Below are 16,888 nucleotides of genomic sequence, written 5' to 3'. Positions count from 1 at the left end.
GAACAGTTCAGGCAATGGGAACAGCACAGGCAGCCTCCCCCCTCCCCATGCAGCCCCCAGCTTGTCTTGTTTATGAGCGTCCGGAGAACAGGAGGAAACAGAGACACGAGGGGGAGACCGAAGAAGTCAGCCCAGAGCCTTTCACGCAGGGAGGTCCTGTGCAAGTCGATTTTATTCTAAGTGAAGCCAATCGAGCATCTCTGCTGGCTCGTTTGTAATTTGTTCGAGCCTGGGTATGGCACGGTCTGTTGTGTATCGGTTGAACATGCCGCTCTGGACTCTGCCGGCTTGAGTGTGAATTCCAGCTTTGCCTCTTAGAACCAGAGTGAGCTCGGTCGTATCCCAGCCTGTCTTGGCTCAGTCCTGTACCCGTAAAACGGAACGAATAAGAACACCGGCTTCATAAGGATGGTTCACCTCTTTGATAAATGCATGATAAGCATTATATATGTCTTGGTAATGAAGACTGGTGTTTAAGGAGATCAATTCTTGTTTCCCCTTTGGACAATTAATTGGGCACGGGCAAGCGTGGGCATGCATGGTTCGGTTGGTTAGAAGGCTGTTAAATTTGTTCAGGAGACATATGATGGAGCGGGATGTGGGATGATGAAAGCAGAGTTGGTGAAGAGGGGTCAGATTCCTGAAAATTTTTTTTTTTTGAAGTTGGGAATGGCTTAAATGGGGGGACGTGAAATGAAGAAGAGAATTAAGAAAAACCATTGGTTTCTGGCTCAACTAATTGGGTGCCTGAAAATTGCCATGATCTTCGTCGGCATCATTCATCGTCAATATTATCATCATCATGAACCTTTATTGAGCAGGTGTGCATGCCAGGCACTGAGATAAATGCTGTATAAACACCTCTTCCGATGCTGGAGGCTTAGATACAAAGACCTTTGCCAGAAATGGAAGGTCAGGGGTTCAGCTTTGGGTAAATGAAGTTGGAGATGCCCCGAAGATACCAGACGGAAGGGTCAAGGAAACAGTTGGACAGCTGACTCTATAAAACTCAGAGATGACTGGTTTAGAGTCACGACCTTTGCAGTGGAATTCACCACCGTGTTCTTTTATATAATGATTTGGGCTGTTACAGTAATGTTTTATTTCTTTGGGCCTCTTCCTTTTTGCGTTCAAGACCTGCTTCCTAACAGCCTTCGTGTCATGGACTTTTTAGTCAGTTCTCCGTGGTGTGAAATGAAGTCCTGCTTTAGAATTTGCGATTGTGCAAGTAGAACTCTACTGAGCCCACCTTGCCTGGGCTGACGTTCTCGTTCGTGAAGCAGTTCCTAGTGAAAACCCAAAGAAACTTTGGTTCAAGTTATGGTCTGAAATCCAGAGAGTCGTGTTAATTCATATGGATATAGAAAAGCATGTATTTACAGTGTTTAAATTGACATTTAAATTGACATTTGAACAGTTTTTCCAGTCCCACACAGTTAGTGGCATAAGGTCTTGAGAAAGCATGAAACATTTTTTTTATCAGCCTCATATTTCGTCGAGCTTGCCAAACACAGTTCATTTTCCATAGAAATTCACAAACCTGAGCGGTGGCCAAATTTTCAGAGTCGCTGAATATAAGCCAGTGAATAAAATTGTTAAACCCTTTGATTCCCCCCACTTTTTTCCCTTAAAAAGTAACATAGCGTGTGCCTCTGAGTTTTATTATTTGACATCTATTACCCACAGCACTCAAGTGTGTTTGAGAAGAAGCCTGTATGAACATTCCAGCACAGAATGCACACAGGCAGGGTCTTGGCGAAAAATTCATTTGCAGCCTTGCTTAGCCTCAGATAGGAAAGCCTCCTCCTTCAGAGTTCCGCCAACTTCCTTCAGAGAGCAATGGTACCAGCTTTTGAAAATGAGTCATTTTAAGGACTTTTAAAGGCTGAGGAGTTCCCTGGTGGCTCAGTAGGTTAAGGACCTGGTGGTGTCACTGCTGCGGCTCTGGTTACTGCTGTGGCACGGGCTCAGTCCCTGGCCTGGGAACTTCTGCATGCCACGGGTGTGACCAAAAAGAAAAAGACTGAAAGACTTCCACACAAATCCGGAATAGGCAGAAGTTGGTCCAAAACGTGATGAATTCCAGACACTGTGCATGGTGGCTAGTTGGGGCCACTAGTGAACCTTTCTCGTAAGATTTTAGTGCTCATATCAGGATGTGCTGATTCAAACAAAATCTTGAGCATGGGGAGGGATAGAACTCGTTATCATTATGAAAATAATGGGAGTTCCTGCTGTGGTGCAGGAGGTCAAGAATCTGCCTGCAGTGGCTTGGGTGGCTGCAGAGGTGTGGGTTCAATCCCTGGCCCAGTGCAGTGGGTTAAAGGATCTGGCGTTGCTACGGCTGCAGCTCGGATTCGATCCATGACCCAGGAACTTGCATGCGCTTAAAAAAAAAAAAAAAAAAAAGGCGATAGTGTTCTTGGGCATTGGCACATTTTGCCCAAGAATAGTTTGGAAAGATACAGGTTATGGAAACAAATAACAGTAATGATGAGTATCAATAATTAACATGTGTCAGTAATTCTCAGGAAGTTGTCTTCCTGAAGGTTGAAATCATATAAGGATGTTGGATTCCTTTAACCCGTGACCACCGCGCTTTTCTCTTCATGAAATTGCTTGCTGCCTTGGCATCACCTGCTAATTTTAGTTTTCCTTATCGTTGTGCAAATGCACACTAGCCCCTTATTTTGTAAACGCGCAAAAACAGCTCCGTTCCAAACTTCCAAACAAAACATGGTGAAGGGTAACAACTAACTCCTGAATCTCAGCCATGGGCACGTCACTGAGCTGTGAGGGGCCACCGTGCTTAAGTCACAGGCCACCTCTTTGGAGAGGGCGGCTCCGTGGACACCGGAGCCACTGGTGAGTTTGAAAGGACTCCCACAAATGGGAACCATGGGTGTGCTTCGAAGGGAGTCACCCCCCGGGGGTGAAGGAGTCAGGGTGGACAGGGGCTGGAGCAGAATCCTCGTCCATAGTGATGCCGAGGAGAAGGGTCCCGATTTGCCGGGAGCTGGTAGTTGCAGCCTCATGCTTGACGGAAGCCCTCTCTCACCATGGCCCCTGCCAAGCCACATACAGGAATCTACAGGAGGGCTCATGCCCTCACAAGAGCCTAGTGTAATTGGGGAAGGGTTGTGGCAAGGGAATAAGAGCTGGTATTTACATTTTTACTGTAATGGCTTCATTGAGATGTAATTCACAGGCCGTGCAGTTCACTCATGGGACGTGTATAAATTAATGGCATAGTCAGAGCTGTGCAACCATCACCACAATCAAACTTAGCGGTTTCATCACCCCCAGGAGAAACCCTGTGCCTCTTAGTCATTACTGCCCCCCAGTCCTCCCATCTGCCTCAACCCTTGGCAACCAGTAATCTTTTGCCACTCTGTGGATTTACTTGTTCTGGACTTTTCACACAAATGGAGCCACGCTACGCCTAGTGTTTTGGGTCTGGCTTCTTTGACACCGCATAATGTTTTCAAGCTTCATCCGTGTCTCAGCCTGTATCAGTTCTTTGTTCCTTTCCATGGCTGAATAATCCCATTGTATGGATGTGTCCCATTTTGTTTATTCCCTCGTTGATTGGTAGATGTTTGGGTTGTTTCCACTTTGGGGCTATTAGGAAGAATGCTGCTGTGAACAATTTTGTGTACAAGTGTTTGTGTGGACACGTCTTTTCATTTCTCATGGGCTTGTAACTAGGTGCGGAATTATTGGGTCATATGGTAACTCTACGTTTCACCTTTTGAGAAGCTGAAAACCGTTTTCCAACGCCTTTTGCATTCAGAGCAGCATTGTAGGAGAGTTCCCATTTCCCCGCGTCCTCGCCAGCATTTCTTTTCATCCATCCTAGTGGGTGGTGTGTAGGGTCTCCCTGTGGGTTTGATTTGTATTTCCCTGGTGGCTCATGAGGGCAAGCATCTTTTCATGTGCTCCTTGGTCCTTTGTCTATTTTCTTCAGAGAAATGTCTATTCGGAGCCTTTGCCCATTTAAAAGTTGGGTGATTGGGGGTCTTTTATTGTTGAGTTGTAAGATTTCTTTATAGATTCGGGGTACACGCCTCTTATCAGATATATGCGTTAGCGTTTCGTTGCAGTGGTGTGTTCCCTCCAGCATTCACATCGCATCTCCACCATTTACTGTAAACTCTGATGCATCCGTATCACCATGTACCTCAGTTTTGTAACTTTCAGAATTTCCCCCCCGGTAAGTTCTCGGTGCCTCTCTGCCTCGTGTGCCAAAGGAGGCCTTTCAGAGCTGAGAGTTCCCCAGGGTGTCTGACTCAGAGGATCACAGTGACCCCAGGCCTTCTCCCTCCCAGGGCCTCTAGCTGCGCATTCCAGCCGGGGAGCCTGCCTCCTCGGCTCCTCCAGCCCTTTGAGCAGTATCCCCGTCTCGGGGCTCCTCTCTGTTCCCACACTGGCCAGGGGCTCTGCGTGGGGAGGATGGGAGGTCACTTTTGCCTGGAGCTGCTGCTGCTGCTGAGGTGTAAGGACCCAGGAGAGGTAAGAAGAGACGGTGCGTACCTTTCAGGCTCTGTGTCTTGTGCCTCCTGCCGGAAGCAAGGCAGGACCCAAGCCATTAAGATGCAGGCGACTTCGGGGGGTAGTGATCCTGGAGCTGCATGGGGGAGGTAGACAGAAGCAGCAAAGAGTGAGAGAAGCAAGAGCTTTGGAGGGATTCACTCTGCTTGTTTCAGTGCCCCGGTCTCTTTCAGCTGCAAAGCTCGGAGGGTTCAAGTGACAGGTAAGATGGCTCTGCCTGTTGCTTTAGGAGAAGGTTCAGACAGAGCCTTTGAGCCAGGCTGACTGGAACGCTGTGTATCATTGCCGAGATACTCAGATTTGTATTGAACGCTTACAGCGAGGCTCAGGAAGGACCTGCCATTTCTTCTGCACCTTTCCTTTTGGCTATTTTCTCACTATTTAAAAACGGATACAATTTGACTTGAGGCATGCACATTGGCTTCTGTTGGTACTGTTGCGTAGGTCTTAGGAGCCTTCTAAAGCCATATTTTTCTGAGACAGATAAAGAAACTGAGACTAGGAGTGGATCAGGTTATGGCAAGATCACCTGGCTAGTCCATGACAGAACTGAGACAGAACATCATTGCTTTTGAGCTTCTCTTTGGATCGTGATCACTGGGTACCAATATCTGGGACAAGGGCAAGTGGTGCCCTTCCCCTCGGTATGATGGAGGATGAAGATTCTGTGACCTCTAGAAGCAGGATACCAATGCACATCTGCAAAATGTTGCCCAATTCTTCCCTGCAGCAAAGACAGATGATTGAGAACGTCAGAAAGCTTTGGTTTTGCTGCTTGTGACCTCTGGTACAAACCTTTTTTTTAAAAAAATTCATGTTTTAAAACTTCAACCTAATTTTTTGTGATTCCAGGTTTTTTAATGACTTCATAGAGAGAGCTCAAAATTCACCTTTTTCTTAGTATTAATTTAGAATCTTACCAAAGTATTCACAGAGCTTAGATCCTGACTGGTTTTAGATAGTTACAAGTGAAGGTTTCTTTGGATCCTTCTTAAAGGAACAGACAGCATCCGATTAAACAGCAGCTTATTTGGGGAATTTTTTTAATCACCAAGAAGGTGAAGTCACAAGCTTTTGTGCAAATGGGCAATCCTTAAACTGTGGGACCATCCTCCGCCAATTCATGTGCAGGTGTCTTCCTCTCTCTCGTGCGCGTGCCCCCATCCGTATAAAGCAACTTCGATATGTATTAATTCTTTATTTTTGTTAAAAAACAAAGTTACCCTCGGAGAAAACGTATTGTGCTTCAGTCACCAGCATTTGCAGTCTGTTGAATGATTCCATTCTGAAGGACGGTAAAGACTTAATATCGCGACTCTGATTGTTTACAGGAATAGCAACTATAAATAAAATAAATCCGCTCAGGTCGTAGTGACGGCAGGTTCCTAGATACCCGGCACTGCTCATCAGGAACATTCGTTTTCTACCTGTGGGGAAATAAGCCACAAAGGTGGTAAATCCCCTTTTGATTTCCAACTCTCTTTGTAAAGCTTGCTCATAGGAACTGCACACTTCAGCAAGGTTCAATAAGTACTTTTACAAAATCTATAGCTGGCTTTTCAAAAAAGATCCCGAAGTTGCTCACTTGTGCCTATTTTCAGATGAAGAAATAATTATTTGTGGAAACCAGGTTGAGCCCAAGTTCCTCATCACAGGGTGAAAATTGGTTTCCGAAAGTCTTCCGAGCCTGAATTGGTTATCGCAGGTGAGTCTGCAGAGTCACAAATATCAGGACCCTGTGGAAGAAGCCAGTTTGAATGGCCACCTCGATAGCTAGCATTTGTGGAAGCTTCAATGCAAGGAGCTGTTGAGGTATTTGACCCTTTTTCTGTTTTTTGTTTGTTTGTTTGTTTTGGGGGTTTTTTGCTTTTTTTTAGGGCCGCACCTGCAGCAAATGGAAGTTCCCAGGCGATGGGTCGAATCGGAGCTGAAGCCGCCGGCCTATGCCACAGCCATAGCAACTCGGGCTCTGAGCCGCGTCTGTGACCTGCACCACAGCTCATGGCAATGCCAGATGCTTAACCCACTGAGCGAGGCCAGGGATCAAACCCGCAACCTCATGGTTCCTAGTCAGATTTGTTAACCACTGAGCCACGATGGGAACTCCCTTTTCATGTGTTTTAATCTGGACCTCATGTGACAGGTAGAGAACTATGCCAGCCAAATAGTTGTGATTCAGTGTCATGCTAAGAATCCATCAGCAGCCTTCCTATTCTGATCCTTCACAGTGAACGCCACAGTATCACCTGAAAAGGCCTCTCCGTGTGTGTTGAGTATGCCTGTAGTGGGCTGCCTGGGAAGGAAGATAATGCAGGGCCAAGGCCTGGACTTTCTAATAATATGACCATTATGTCCCACTGTAGCTTTCTCTGAACAAATAAATCAATGGAAGTCAGCACTGTGCTGTTCTTACAAGGACCGGACTAGTGTTCATTTGTTTTCAATCCATCTTTTGGAACCAAGGAAGGAGTGGGGGCTGTTGATGCTCAGGTTCACACCCACAGCTGGGATGGATGGGTGTCTCCTGGTTGTCATGGCAACACTGCCCTGGAGTGGTGATACTTGCCCATCTTTGCAGAAATTCCCTCCTTCATCTGTGACAGTTGACCACAACTGCCGAGCAGAGGAGTTATTGGGTTGGGAGGTCTTTGGCTTTCTTTACAGTGAGCGCCTTATCACATCCTTGGGAGGTCAAATGGGCCAGAAAAGTTAAGTGACCAAAAGAGGCGAGCTTTATGACTCCTCCCGTCGAATGTATATTTACTGTTAGAAATAGATACAGGTTGTTTGAATTAGGATCCTAGAGGCAGATGACAAATTAGTTTACCTTGAAAATGGCCCTCACCAGACATGGGGCCAAGGCTGTGTGTTTTAAGAAATGCCTCATTTCTTTTTAAAGTTTAGACAACCCCTCATCTGTAACTCGGGGACAGAAGACAAGTTTTCCTCTCTGGGATTGCATAAATTAAATGACATGATACATGTCATGTGCTTAGAAAGGTGCCTAGAATATAACGAGCCCAGTAATTATTCAGTATTACCATTACCTTTACTTTTATATGACAGTGTGGTGGCTTTTTAATGCTAATGATGATGCCTTGAGCAGATATTAGGCACACCGGCCAGTTTCCAGGTATATTTCTACGTCTTCCTCCAGGAGTTCACCAGCTAGTGGGAAGACCCAAATAGAAACAAGCAGTTGCTTGAAACAGAGGCATGCCCAACATATCCTGGGAAACTTTGAACACTCCAGCCCATGTGGGCCAGCAGGCAAAGGTCTCTAGGAGATATGCACAAGGAGATATGAACAACAAGGAGCGATGAAGCTGAAACTCATGGATGGCTCTTCTCCTGATAGGTGGTGGACGGGGCCGGGGGTGGGGGGGGGGAGTTGCTCTCAGTTGAACGTGTCTACATTTTGGCATTTGGATAGACAGGCTGTTCTGTGTCCTTGGGTCCATCAGATATGGTAGGTTGCCAAGGTCTGTGCTCATTCAAAGTAGGTCTCTTTTACCTACAGCACACTGCTTTCTATTCTCCATGGCTGTCGGAGTTCTTTTCTTTTTCTTTTTTTCGGGGGGGGGGTTAATAATTGTGTAATAAAAACTTTATTATGTTTATCAAATATTTTCAGAGTGATGGTTCTGAAAAGTCCTGAGAATTAAGGCATCTTAAATCCCTGCCCACTCTGTGGACACAACTACTTATTTCTCGACCTGCTGCCAAATTCGAGAAAACTCCCAAACAGAACTCTTCCCAGAGAAACTATGTGAGCTCTAATTCAGTAATTACTCTAATGGCTAAAGGTCTTGGTTATCTTTCTCGTCTTTATTACTCAGTTAACACAACCGCTTTTAAGTAACTTCAAAGAAGTGAGTAACTAGCCTCATTTCTGCAGAACGGCTTTGATTTAGTGACATCGGCCGACTTAATCCTGGAGGGACCGTCTCTTCATCTTGCAAATTGTCTTGAACAGCCTGGTCACTCCCCGAGCTCTTTAGATTTTTCTCATGCAGTTGGCACAGCAAGTGAAAAGCCCTTTGCGTGCGGTCCTGTATCACGTTTCCTCAGTTTAAGATGTGCGATTTTGGTTTTTCTTTCCCAGCGATGTTTTTGCAACGCACCGACTTCTACATTTGTTCAGAGTCTCGTCCCCTCTGTGTATTAAGTTCTGAACACACAGGATGATTTCTTTTTAAAAAATTGTTAATTAAAGTATAGTTCATTTACAAGGTTGTGTCAATTTCCGCTGTACCGCGACATGACTCAGTCGTACATATGTATACGTTCTCTTTTTATATATTATTTTCCATCATGGTCTGTCCCAAGAGACTGGATACAGTTCCCTGTGCTACACGGTAGGACCTCATTGTCTATCCTTTCGAAATCTCGTAGTGTGCGTCTGTTAACCCCAAACTCCCCATCCATCCCAATCCCTCTCCCCTCCCCCTTGGCAACCACAAGTCTGTTCTCCGTGTCTGAACACACAGTATGATTTGAACGGCGGCGTTGTTTTCCAGGGGAGGGTTTCTGAACTTGAGCAGCGTTGACATTCGAGGCTGGATCCTTCTTTGCTGTGGGGTCTCTCCTGTGCGTTGTTGGATGATGAGTGGCATCCTGGTCCCTCACAACGAGATACCAGTAGTACCACTTGAACCCCCATCCGCACACCTGCATCGTGACACCAGACATTGCCAGATGTCCCCTAGAAGGCACAGCTGCCTGGGTGAGAACCACCGTTCTAGAGGAAAACAGTTTGGTAAAGAAATCCCTGACATGGCCTTAGCTGCGTGACCAATGCCGGCACGACAAGGGAAGGTTCAGGGTTGGAGGTCGTAGACTCGGGGGCCAGGCCTTACAAAGCGGGTGAAGGGAAGATATTCAGAGGGAGGCGGTCCCAGGCTCTGGTCTCCGATAGGCCTTGTGCAGCCCATGCCACCATCCTGGTGAATTTACTCTCCTCTCACCCTTAAGGCGGCCTTGGGGAGAGCGAAGAACCGCCTCTAGGGATGTCTCATCGGGGAAGGCAGGCATCATCCAGGGTAGCCATCAGCAAGGGTGGAACTCAGGTGGCTCTGTGTCAGAGAGGGCACATCGATAAATGATAGGTGTATTCAACTTCAGAGCCTTTGGCATAGAAAACTTTCATGTTGGGAGTTCCTGTTGTGTTTTAGTGGGTTAAGAACCCGACTCGTGTCCATGAGGATGCAGGTTCAATCCCTGGCCTCGCTCACTGGCTTAAGGATCCGACGTTGCCCCAAGCTGCGGTGTAGGTGACAGATGGGGCTCGGATCCGGTGTTGCTGTGGCTGTGGTGTAGGCCGGCGGCTGCCGCTCGGACTTGACCCCTCGCCTGGGAACTTCCAGACGCTGTGGGTGTGGCCCTTAAATGAAAAGGAAGAAACAAAAGAAAAGAAAATTTTCCTGTTCTTCCCAAATTCTGTGTCACCCCTGCTTCCAGCTGTGTAGTGCTCCCTTTGTGGGTCCCTTTGCAGAGCCAGGAGAAGGCTCCTTTTCTGAACATAAGAATGGTAGCCAACATTGATTGTGCTTGGAGCTCATTGATAGGAAGGGACCCAGAGATGGATGTTAGTATGGTTTATAGATGAAGAAATCGAGGCCCTGAGATGCTAAGGAACTTGTCCAAGTTTTAGGCACAGGCCGGTTGTGATCCCAGACAGCCTGGTTGCTGAGCCTGCATACCCCACTACCCAACGGGGATGCCATCTTTGCCCTTGTGTGGACACGTAACTGACCCCAGAGCCCCCACATTCCACAGACAAACTCGGAGCATGGAAAATTCTTTGGAGAGGAAAACAAGATTTGGCTGTTCTGAGGAAGATATTTAACATTGTTGTAAATTTTTTGATTAATAAAAAGAAAATAAATACTGGACCCTGGGCTATTTTTTTTGACCATAGGGCATGTTATTTGTAAGAGGGCTTCGCTAATCTTGAGGGTTTGTTTTTTTTTTTGGATTGCTTATTCCTGCATGATTTAGTGAGGCAGATATTTGGGGGCCCAAATGACCATTTCTTTCCCCTCACCTCAATCTCTTCTTACCACCACTCCCAGCCCTGTCTCATTCCTTAAGTATCATGTATCTGCGAGGAGAGTCAGGTGTTTCACATGAAGCCAGGATGAATTCTTCCCAGCCCATATTCACTAAATATCTGCCAATGACCCCTGCTGATAAGGCTCCAAGCCCAACGGGGGCAAAAGGAATTATAAGCCAAATCACGAAATAATAAGTAAAAACCCCAAGTTAACAAGAATTTTGCACCAAACATAGGCTGCTGACTATCCTGTTAATGCAATGCGGAGCACAACTAGAGGCCACTCGGTTCTGGAAACATGGGAAATTGGTTGAAGTCGTTTTTCTCTTGTTATCCCATTTAAGCTGGTCACCGGTGGATGTCTTTTTTCAAAAGCAATACAATTTTTTTTTGCTATTTTATATCCTTTTGAAAGTCTTGGCCTTAAACTCCGTATTTTCAACAATTATTTACTACTCAGGAGCCCTCTTCAGATGTAGGGGAAAAGTCAAAGATTTTGTGTTGAGTTGGGAGAGGAAGCGGCCAGCTTGACATTGCTTACAAATAAAAGGAGCAACTTGACCTTTTTATCTTGATAGAATTTTATATTGAAAGAAGTGTGATGTGCCTTGGTGATGACAACTAATTCAATAGCCATTTAGCCTCTAATGATTAGAATGGAGAGAAGTTTTATTTAAAATTTCAAGTTGTTCCAGTGGTATATGTATCCACAGGTAAACTCGGTGGGCAGGTATGCGTGTGTGTGTGTGTGTGTGTGTATGTGTGTGTGTGTACGCAGCCACTTGTCCTATGTTGTGCTCTTGGCTGGAACCACAAAAAAGGAAAGAATGTAAATATTTTCTGATGGTTACAGGCAGTCAGCCACTCTCAGGGTTGGACAAAAGTTTGTTATTTTTTCTTACTTTTATCTTTCCATCAGCTTACACTTCAGCCTATTTCCCACTAAAGCCCTCTGTCAAGGCAGCCCCAGTATGAATGTGGCTGGTAGACATCTGAAAATGAACGCCCATTTCTTTGGAACTAAAATAGGTTCTCTTATAAGCAGAAAAATTAATTTAGTGGTTCATCTGTTTTATCTTTCTGTCTGTCTGTCTTTTTAGGGCTGCACCTGCAGCATATGGAGGTTCCCAGGCTAGGGGTGGAATTGGAGCTACAGCTGCAGGTCTACACCACAGCCACAGCAATGCAGGATCCAAGCCTCATCTGCAACCTGCACCACAGCTCATGGCAATGCCGGATCCTTAACCCACTGAGCGAGGGCAGAGATCGAACCTATGACCTCAGGGGTAGAAGTCAGATTCATTTCCGATGAGCCACGACAAGTCTGTCTATTTTAAAAGAAAACTTAAGGGAATTCCCTTTGTGGCACAATGGGTTAAGGATCAGGCATTGTCACTGCAGTGGCTCAGGTTGCTGCTGTGGTGTGGGTTCGATCACTAGCCTGGGAACATCCGCATGCCGGCGGCATGGCCAAAACCAAAACAAAACAGAAGGAAAACTAGAGGGGAAACCCTTTGGTGTGTGTGATTTGATCTGATGAAAAGAAAGGCACTTCTGCATTCTTAGAAAATTTCCATACAAGATCATGATTCCTGGAATGCTTGGAAAATGCCTTATAATGGAGAATTGAGAGGTTCACTTTTAAGCAGCGTATCTGTTTTGCTTCAGCCTTGTTTCATCTTTAGTTTGAAATCTTGGAATTCCTAGGAGTTGTTTTTCTACGTCCGGAAGTAGTGCATAGAGCAGCGCTGTCTACTAAAACTCGGCGGTGGTAGCGATGTTGTGTGTTTGTGCTGTCCACCAGCCCCATGTGGCCTTTGAGCACTTAAAATGTGTCTAGTGTGACTGATGAACTGAATTTTAAATTTTGGTTCATTTTAATTTTTAAAAATTTGAGTAGCCACATGAGGACGCATACTGAACCGCGCAAGTATCGAGCATCATTGCCGGTCAGTGCCTATCTCTGATTTCAGATATTCCATTCTGTTATTACCCTACATATCTAAATTTGCAGTTGGAAAATGGGACAACTATTACTGTCTCTACCAAAGTCAAGATTACTTCCAGGGAATCCTTTGATTCCCATCCTCAACGCATGCTCTCAAGAGAGGTAGTTAGGAAAATAGAGCCTGGAAATTAGCTGATTAGATTGCATTTTTCCTTTGTCCTTCCTAACGAGTGAACTGTGAGCATCGTCTCGTTATTTCGAGTTGTTATTGCTTGAGGTCGAGCTGTTCAGATGGTTTAGACCCAATGTAATTACACATGGCAGGGAAAAAATGTACATTATGGCCAATTGAAGCCCAAGAGTAAAATTAGATAATTCGTGAGTTTTAAGTCAATAATAGTCCAGGCATTATTTTAATCACAGGAGAATGCATTTAATGTGAAAAGTCACCACAAGGCTCCAGCTCTTTAAGGGTTTAGGGCTTAGACATTGTGTTTTTCCTTTGACCTGCCTACTCTGAATCCAGTTAACTCTCAACAGAATTTCAGCAGGAGCTGCCTTGTTGGTTATTTCTGTTTTATTTTGTGTTTCCAATTCTTCTTCCTTAACCTTATAATGCTCTTATGTTCTTTGCTGTTTGATTGTATCATTCCTTTTTGTTCCTGCTAAAGCCTTCACCCTTCTTTGGTCAAAATATTTCTCTCAAAAACCAAATACATTTCTGCTCGGAATTTACCTGAAGGGGACTCATCAAGATGCAAAACTCACATCAAAGGCAACAGAAGGAAAGAAACGTGCCTGGATTAAAAGAGAAGAAAGGGAAAACAAAGTTTTAAAAAAATGCAATTTGTTCCTGATTACAGAAGTAATTTGTTTTTGGTAGAAAAATTAGATCTTCATACAAACGGGTGTACCTTCCTCCTACATTTTTTTCTAATACACATTTGTGTGGGCGTGTGTGTTTAAATTATTTTAATGTTATGGTCATGTGTGATAGTCACATATGATATACAGTCTTGGTCTTAAATTTTACTTTGTCACATGTTCTCCACTAATGAATTTTCCTCTAGAGCATACTTTTTATCATAGAATTCCTTCAGATACATAATGGAAAAATTTAAGTGAGGTCCAATTTCTCACTGGTGTGCATAATGCTATAATCAATATCTTTGAATGTATCTTTCTGTGCATTTTGATGACTCTCTAGAGGTAATTCTTAGACATGTATTTGCACCCTGGGAAAAAATGATACACTTTGAAGCCCTCACCAGCAAGTAGTGAATGACAGGAAGGCAGGTTTCAAGTGTATTAGTGACATGGGAGTAGTTACGGTGAGATGAGAATTTCCTTGAGGTGGTCTGCTTAACTTCGTCTGTATCTTTCAGCTTAATTTCAAAAACATGGCACAGCTTTGTCAATAATATACTTTTGCTTTTTTACTGATTTAAGAATTCTTTATGTATAAATTTTGGTTTATTAGTGCATTTATGGTCAGCATTGCTATTTATTTCAGCCTGCAATTTGAGTCTTGATCATTCGTTTCTAGTAATTTTCTTCTGAATTTGATTCCAAAACATACAACATTGGGCAGCTGACTCAACCTGAGTTTTAATGAATTAGAAACCCTCTGTTTTATTCACTTTACATCAGTCGTGTTACACTACGTGTCAGAATTTTGTCAGTTGCCGCCATCTGCCACAGTTATGGCATCAGGAAATAAAATAGTCTCAAAGTGACTGTGGAACTTCTGGAATAACAATCCAAAGGTCAGCATACTTTATTTTGTTAGGAAGAGTATGTATACAAAGTAAGCTATGTATTAGAAGATGTAAATATACATTAGCGAAAAAGAAGAAGGGATAGCCAGGCGCAGAAAGGAATAGTTAGAATGACAAAGTAATGGAGGGCTGTGTGCAACAGTCATAAGAACACTATTACCTCTGAATTTCCAAGACCACACACTTCACTGGCGGATGTTCCCAAGTCTCATTCTGGGCCATGAGATAGATGCTATGTTGTGATTAATATACATGTCCATTACAGACGACTACATGGAAAGCGATTATGTTAAAACATGTTTGTGCATTTAATACACAAGTAAGAGAGTCTCAAGGTGACTGTGGAACTTCCAGAATAAATGTTTGTGCATTTAATACACAAGTTTCAGTTTCCCATAAAGTTAACTTATGCAGGACATCTCATTCTATAGCGAGCAGTCTTCAGAGTCCAAAGCCTGACTTTCCCCCCGTAATTCAAGATGTGATTTGAATATATACCTATGTTTGTGTGTATGCTGTTTGAATTATTATAAAAGAATTACTTTGTTCAATGACTTTTCCAAATAGAGAATTCTCTTACATCCGAAAAATTGAAAGCGACTCCAGTCTGACTCCAAAGTTTGTGTTCTCCCCAATATCACACAGTCTCCAAGTAACGTCATTTCTTATACCCTTACCCTGTTTCTCAGTAAGAGTAAACACAATGGCAATATTTTCATGAGCTCGTGGGAGGCAAATCGTGGGGGAGGTGTATATTTTGGCGAATACACCAGGATATATATTTCTATCTATCTTTCTATTGGATTTTTTTTTTGAAGGAAAGCCATTGACAAAATAATTCTCCTTAGTCCTGGCCATATAAGCTTTACGTTGTTGGAAGAGAAACTTTCTGGCATGACAAAAGTGATAGGAGTCCTGATATGGATGTCATGACCCACTAATCAGTTATGACGTATAATTGAAAAACACGAGCACGGAAATAACAGTGTATCATTCAACTAGAGGTAGATGATTCCAAGGTTGGTTATTTCAGGGGCGCAGGGATGTCACCAAGGACATAGGGACTATCCATCTGTCCACTTGCCCCTCCTGGTCACAAGATAGTAGATACAACTACAGGCATCATTTCTTCCAACAAATAGATCCAAAGACCCAAATAGCACTTCTTCCATATATATATATATATTTTTTTTAATTAGAGCATAATTCTTCTCCGCAGAAGCTCCTCCTCTCCTAGTAGACTTCCCTTTTCACCTCATTCATAGTTGAGGTTCCATCACAGCCCATCCCTAAACCAACCACCAGCAAGGGAAATGGATGCCACACTTGGTATGGATACGGTACGTGGTAATTGATGCCATAATTGGAGGAGGGAACATTCCTTCCCTGCGACAGAGAAGGGCACTCCTCTCTCCTGAGTTTGTGAAAGGCCAGATGCTGGGATTAATTCCAGCTCCGCCAACAAGGACTGGGTGCGGAGGAAAGCTGTTGGACACCTAGCCGATGCTGCCTGCTGTATTTGCCAAAGCATTGTGACTATACTTCTGTCATAGTGTTAATTCTATGAGGCCTTCTCTTGTCATTATTTGTAAGCATATTTTATCCTTTTAGTAGTTTCTAGAGTCCTTAGGGTTGAGGATTTACCATTTTTATCAGGACATGGAATAATGCCTTTCCCTAGAGGGTGATTAATATATATTTACTAAATTGATTAGAATTGGCCTATATGGAAGTTCCCTTTGTGACTCAGGGGTAACGAGCCCAACTAGAGTCCGTGAGGACATGGGTTCGATCCCTGACCTCACTCAGTGGGCTAAGGATCCAGCGTTGCCATGAGATGTGGTGTAGGCCAGTGGCTATAGCTCTGATCGGACCCCTAGCCTGGGAACTTCCATATGCTGCAGGTGCGGCCCTAAAAAGAAAAAAAAAAAAATTGACCTTTCCAGTTGACTAAAAGCCTTCTTACTTCTCAAAAATTGAATCTGAATTCTTTAAATCAAGTTATTTGTTTGAATATCCACACCCTCCCAGTAACGTTATGTTTATTCATTCCCGAAAATGATTAAGGGGCCTTAATCTTAAAGGTACTGGAATAAAGTTACTGTGGCTAGTGTGTAATATAAACCCTAAAAAGACTGTTTACAACTCTGTTTGGGTGTAGGAGGAAAAAAGGATTCGAATATAAATATAAGTGGGGAAGAAAATTTGTATCGAGTCCATTTTATGCATCTGTTGACATTTTGAAGACTACAACAGTTGGATTTATCATCTTAAAAATGATGAAGTCAAAGAAATGACTTGTGTATCAACTCACTATGATTTTCTCTTTGAAGCTCCATTCAGCAAAAGTTTTCTTAGAAAAACGAATTATCTCCATCATTTAAAACTTAGTCCATTATTATACCTATCACATAATTTCATTTAAAAATCACTGAGTAGAATGAGATCAAAAGACTAGATTTTGGTTACTAATGTGGTGCGAAGTCTAAAGCCAGCATTCCAAGTCTTAACTTGTTTTCTAATATAAACATTTCTCAGAGGCTTATCTTTTTCAAT

The 16,888-nt window shown here is 43.7% G+C and overlaps 1 protein-coding gene across 4 annotated transcripts in view; it reads left to right on the top strand.

Annotated features, from left to right (window-relative positions):
* The window catches only part of ARHGAP6 (Rho GTPase activating protein 6), a 530,729-nt gene that overhangs the window by 360,487 nt on the left and 153,354 nt on the right, over window positions 1-16,888 (top strand). The window contains exon 1 of one of the 4 annotated variants that reach the window (XM_021080044.1): window positions 2,384-4,512. The exons of the other annotated variants lie outside the window; for them this stretch is intronic. Coding sequence (XP_020935703.1) covers window positions 4,159-4,512 — 354 coding nt within the window. The 5' untranslated portion in view covers window positions 2,384-4,158. Of the gene's footprint in view, window positions 1-2,383; window positions 4,513-16,888 lie in introns of those variants that run through there. 4 annotated transcript variants of the gene reach the window in all.

This window comes from Sus scrofa, chromosome X, assembly GCF_000003025.6.
Source record: "Sus scrofa isolate TJ Tabasco breed Duroc chromosome X, Sscrofa11.1, whole genome shotgun sequence".
NCBI lineage: Eukaryota > Metazoa > Chordata > Mammalia > Artiodactyla > Suidae > Sus > Sus scrofa.
Note: the sequence above shows the minus strand (reverse complement) of the source record. Positions and strands in the feature narration are given on the sequence as shown.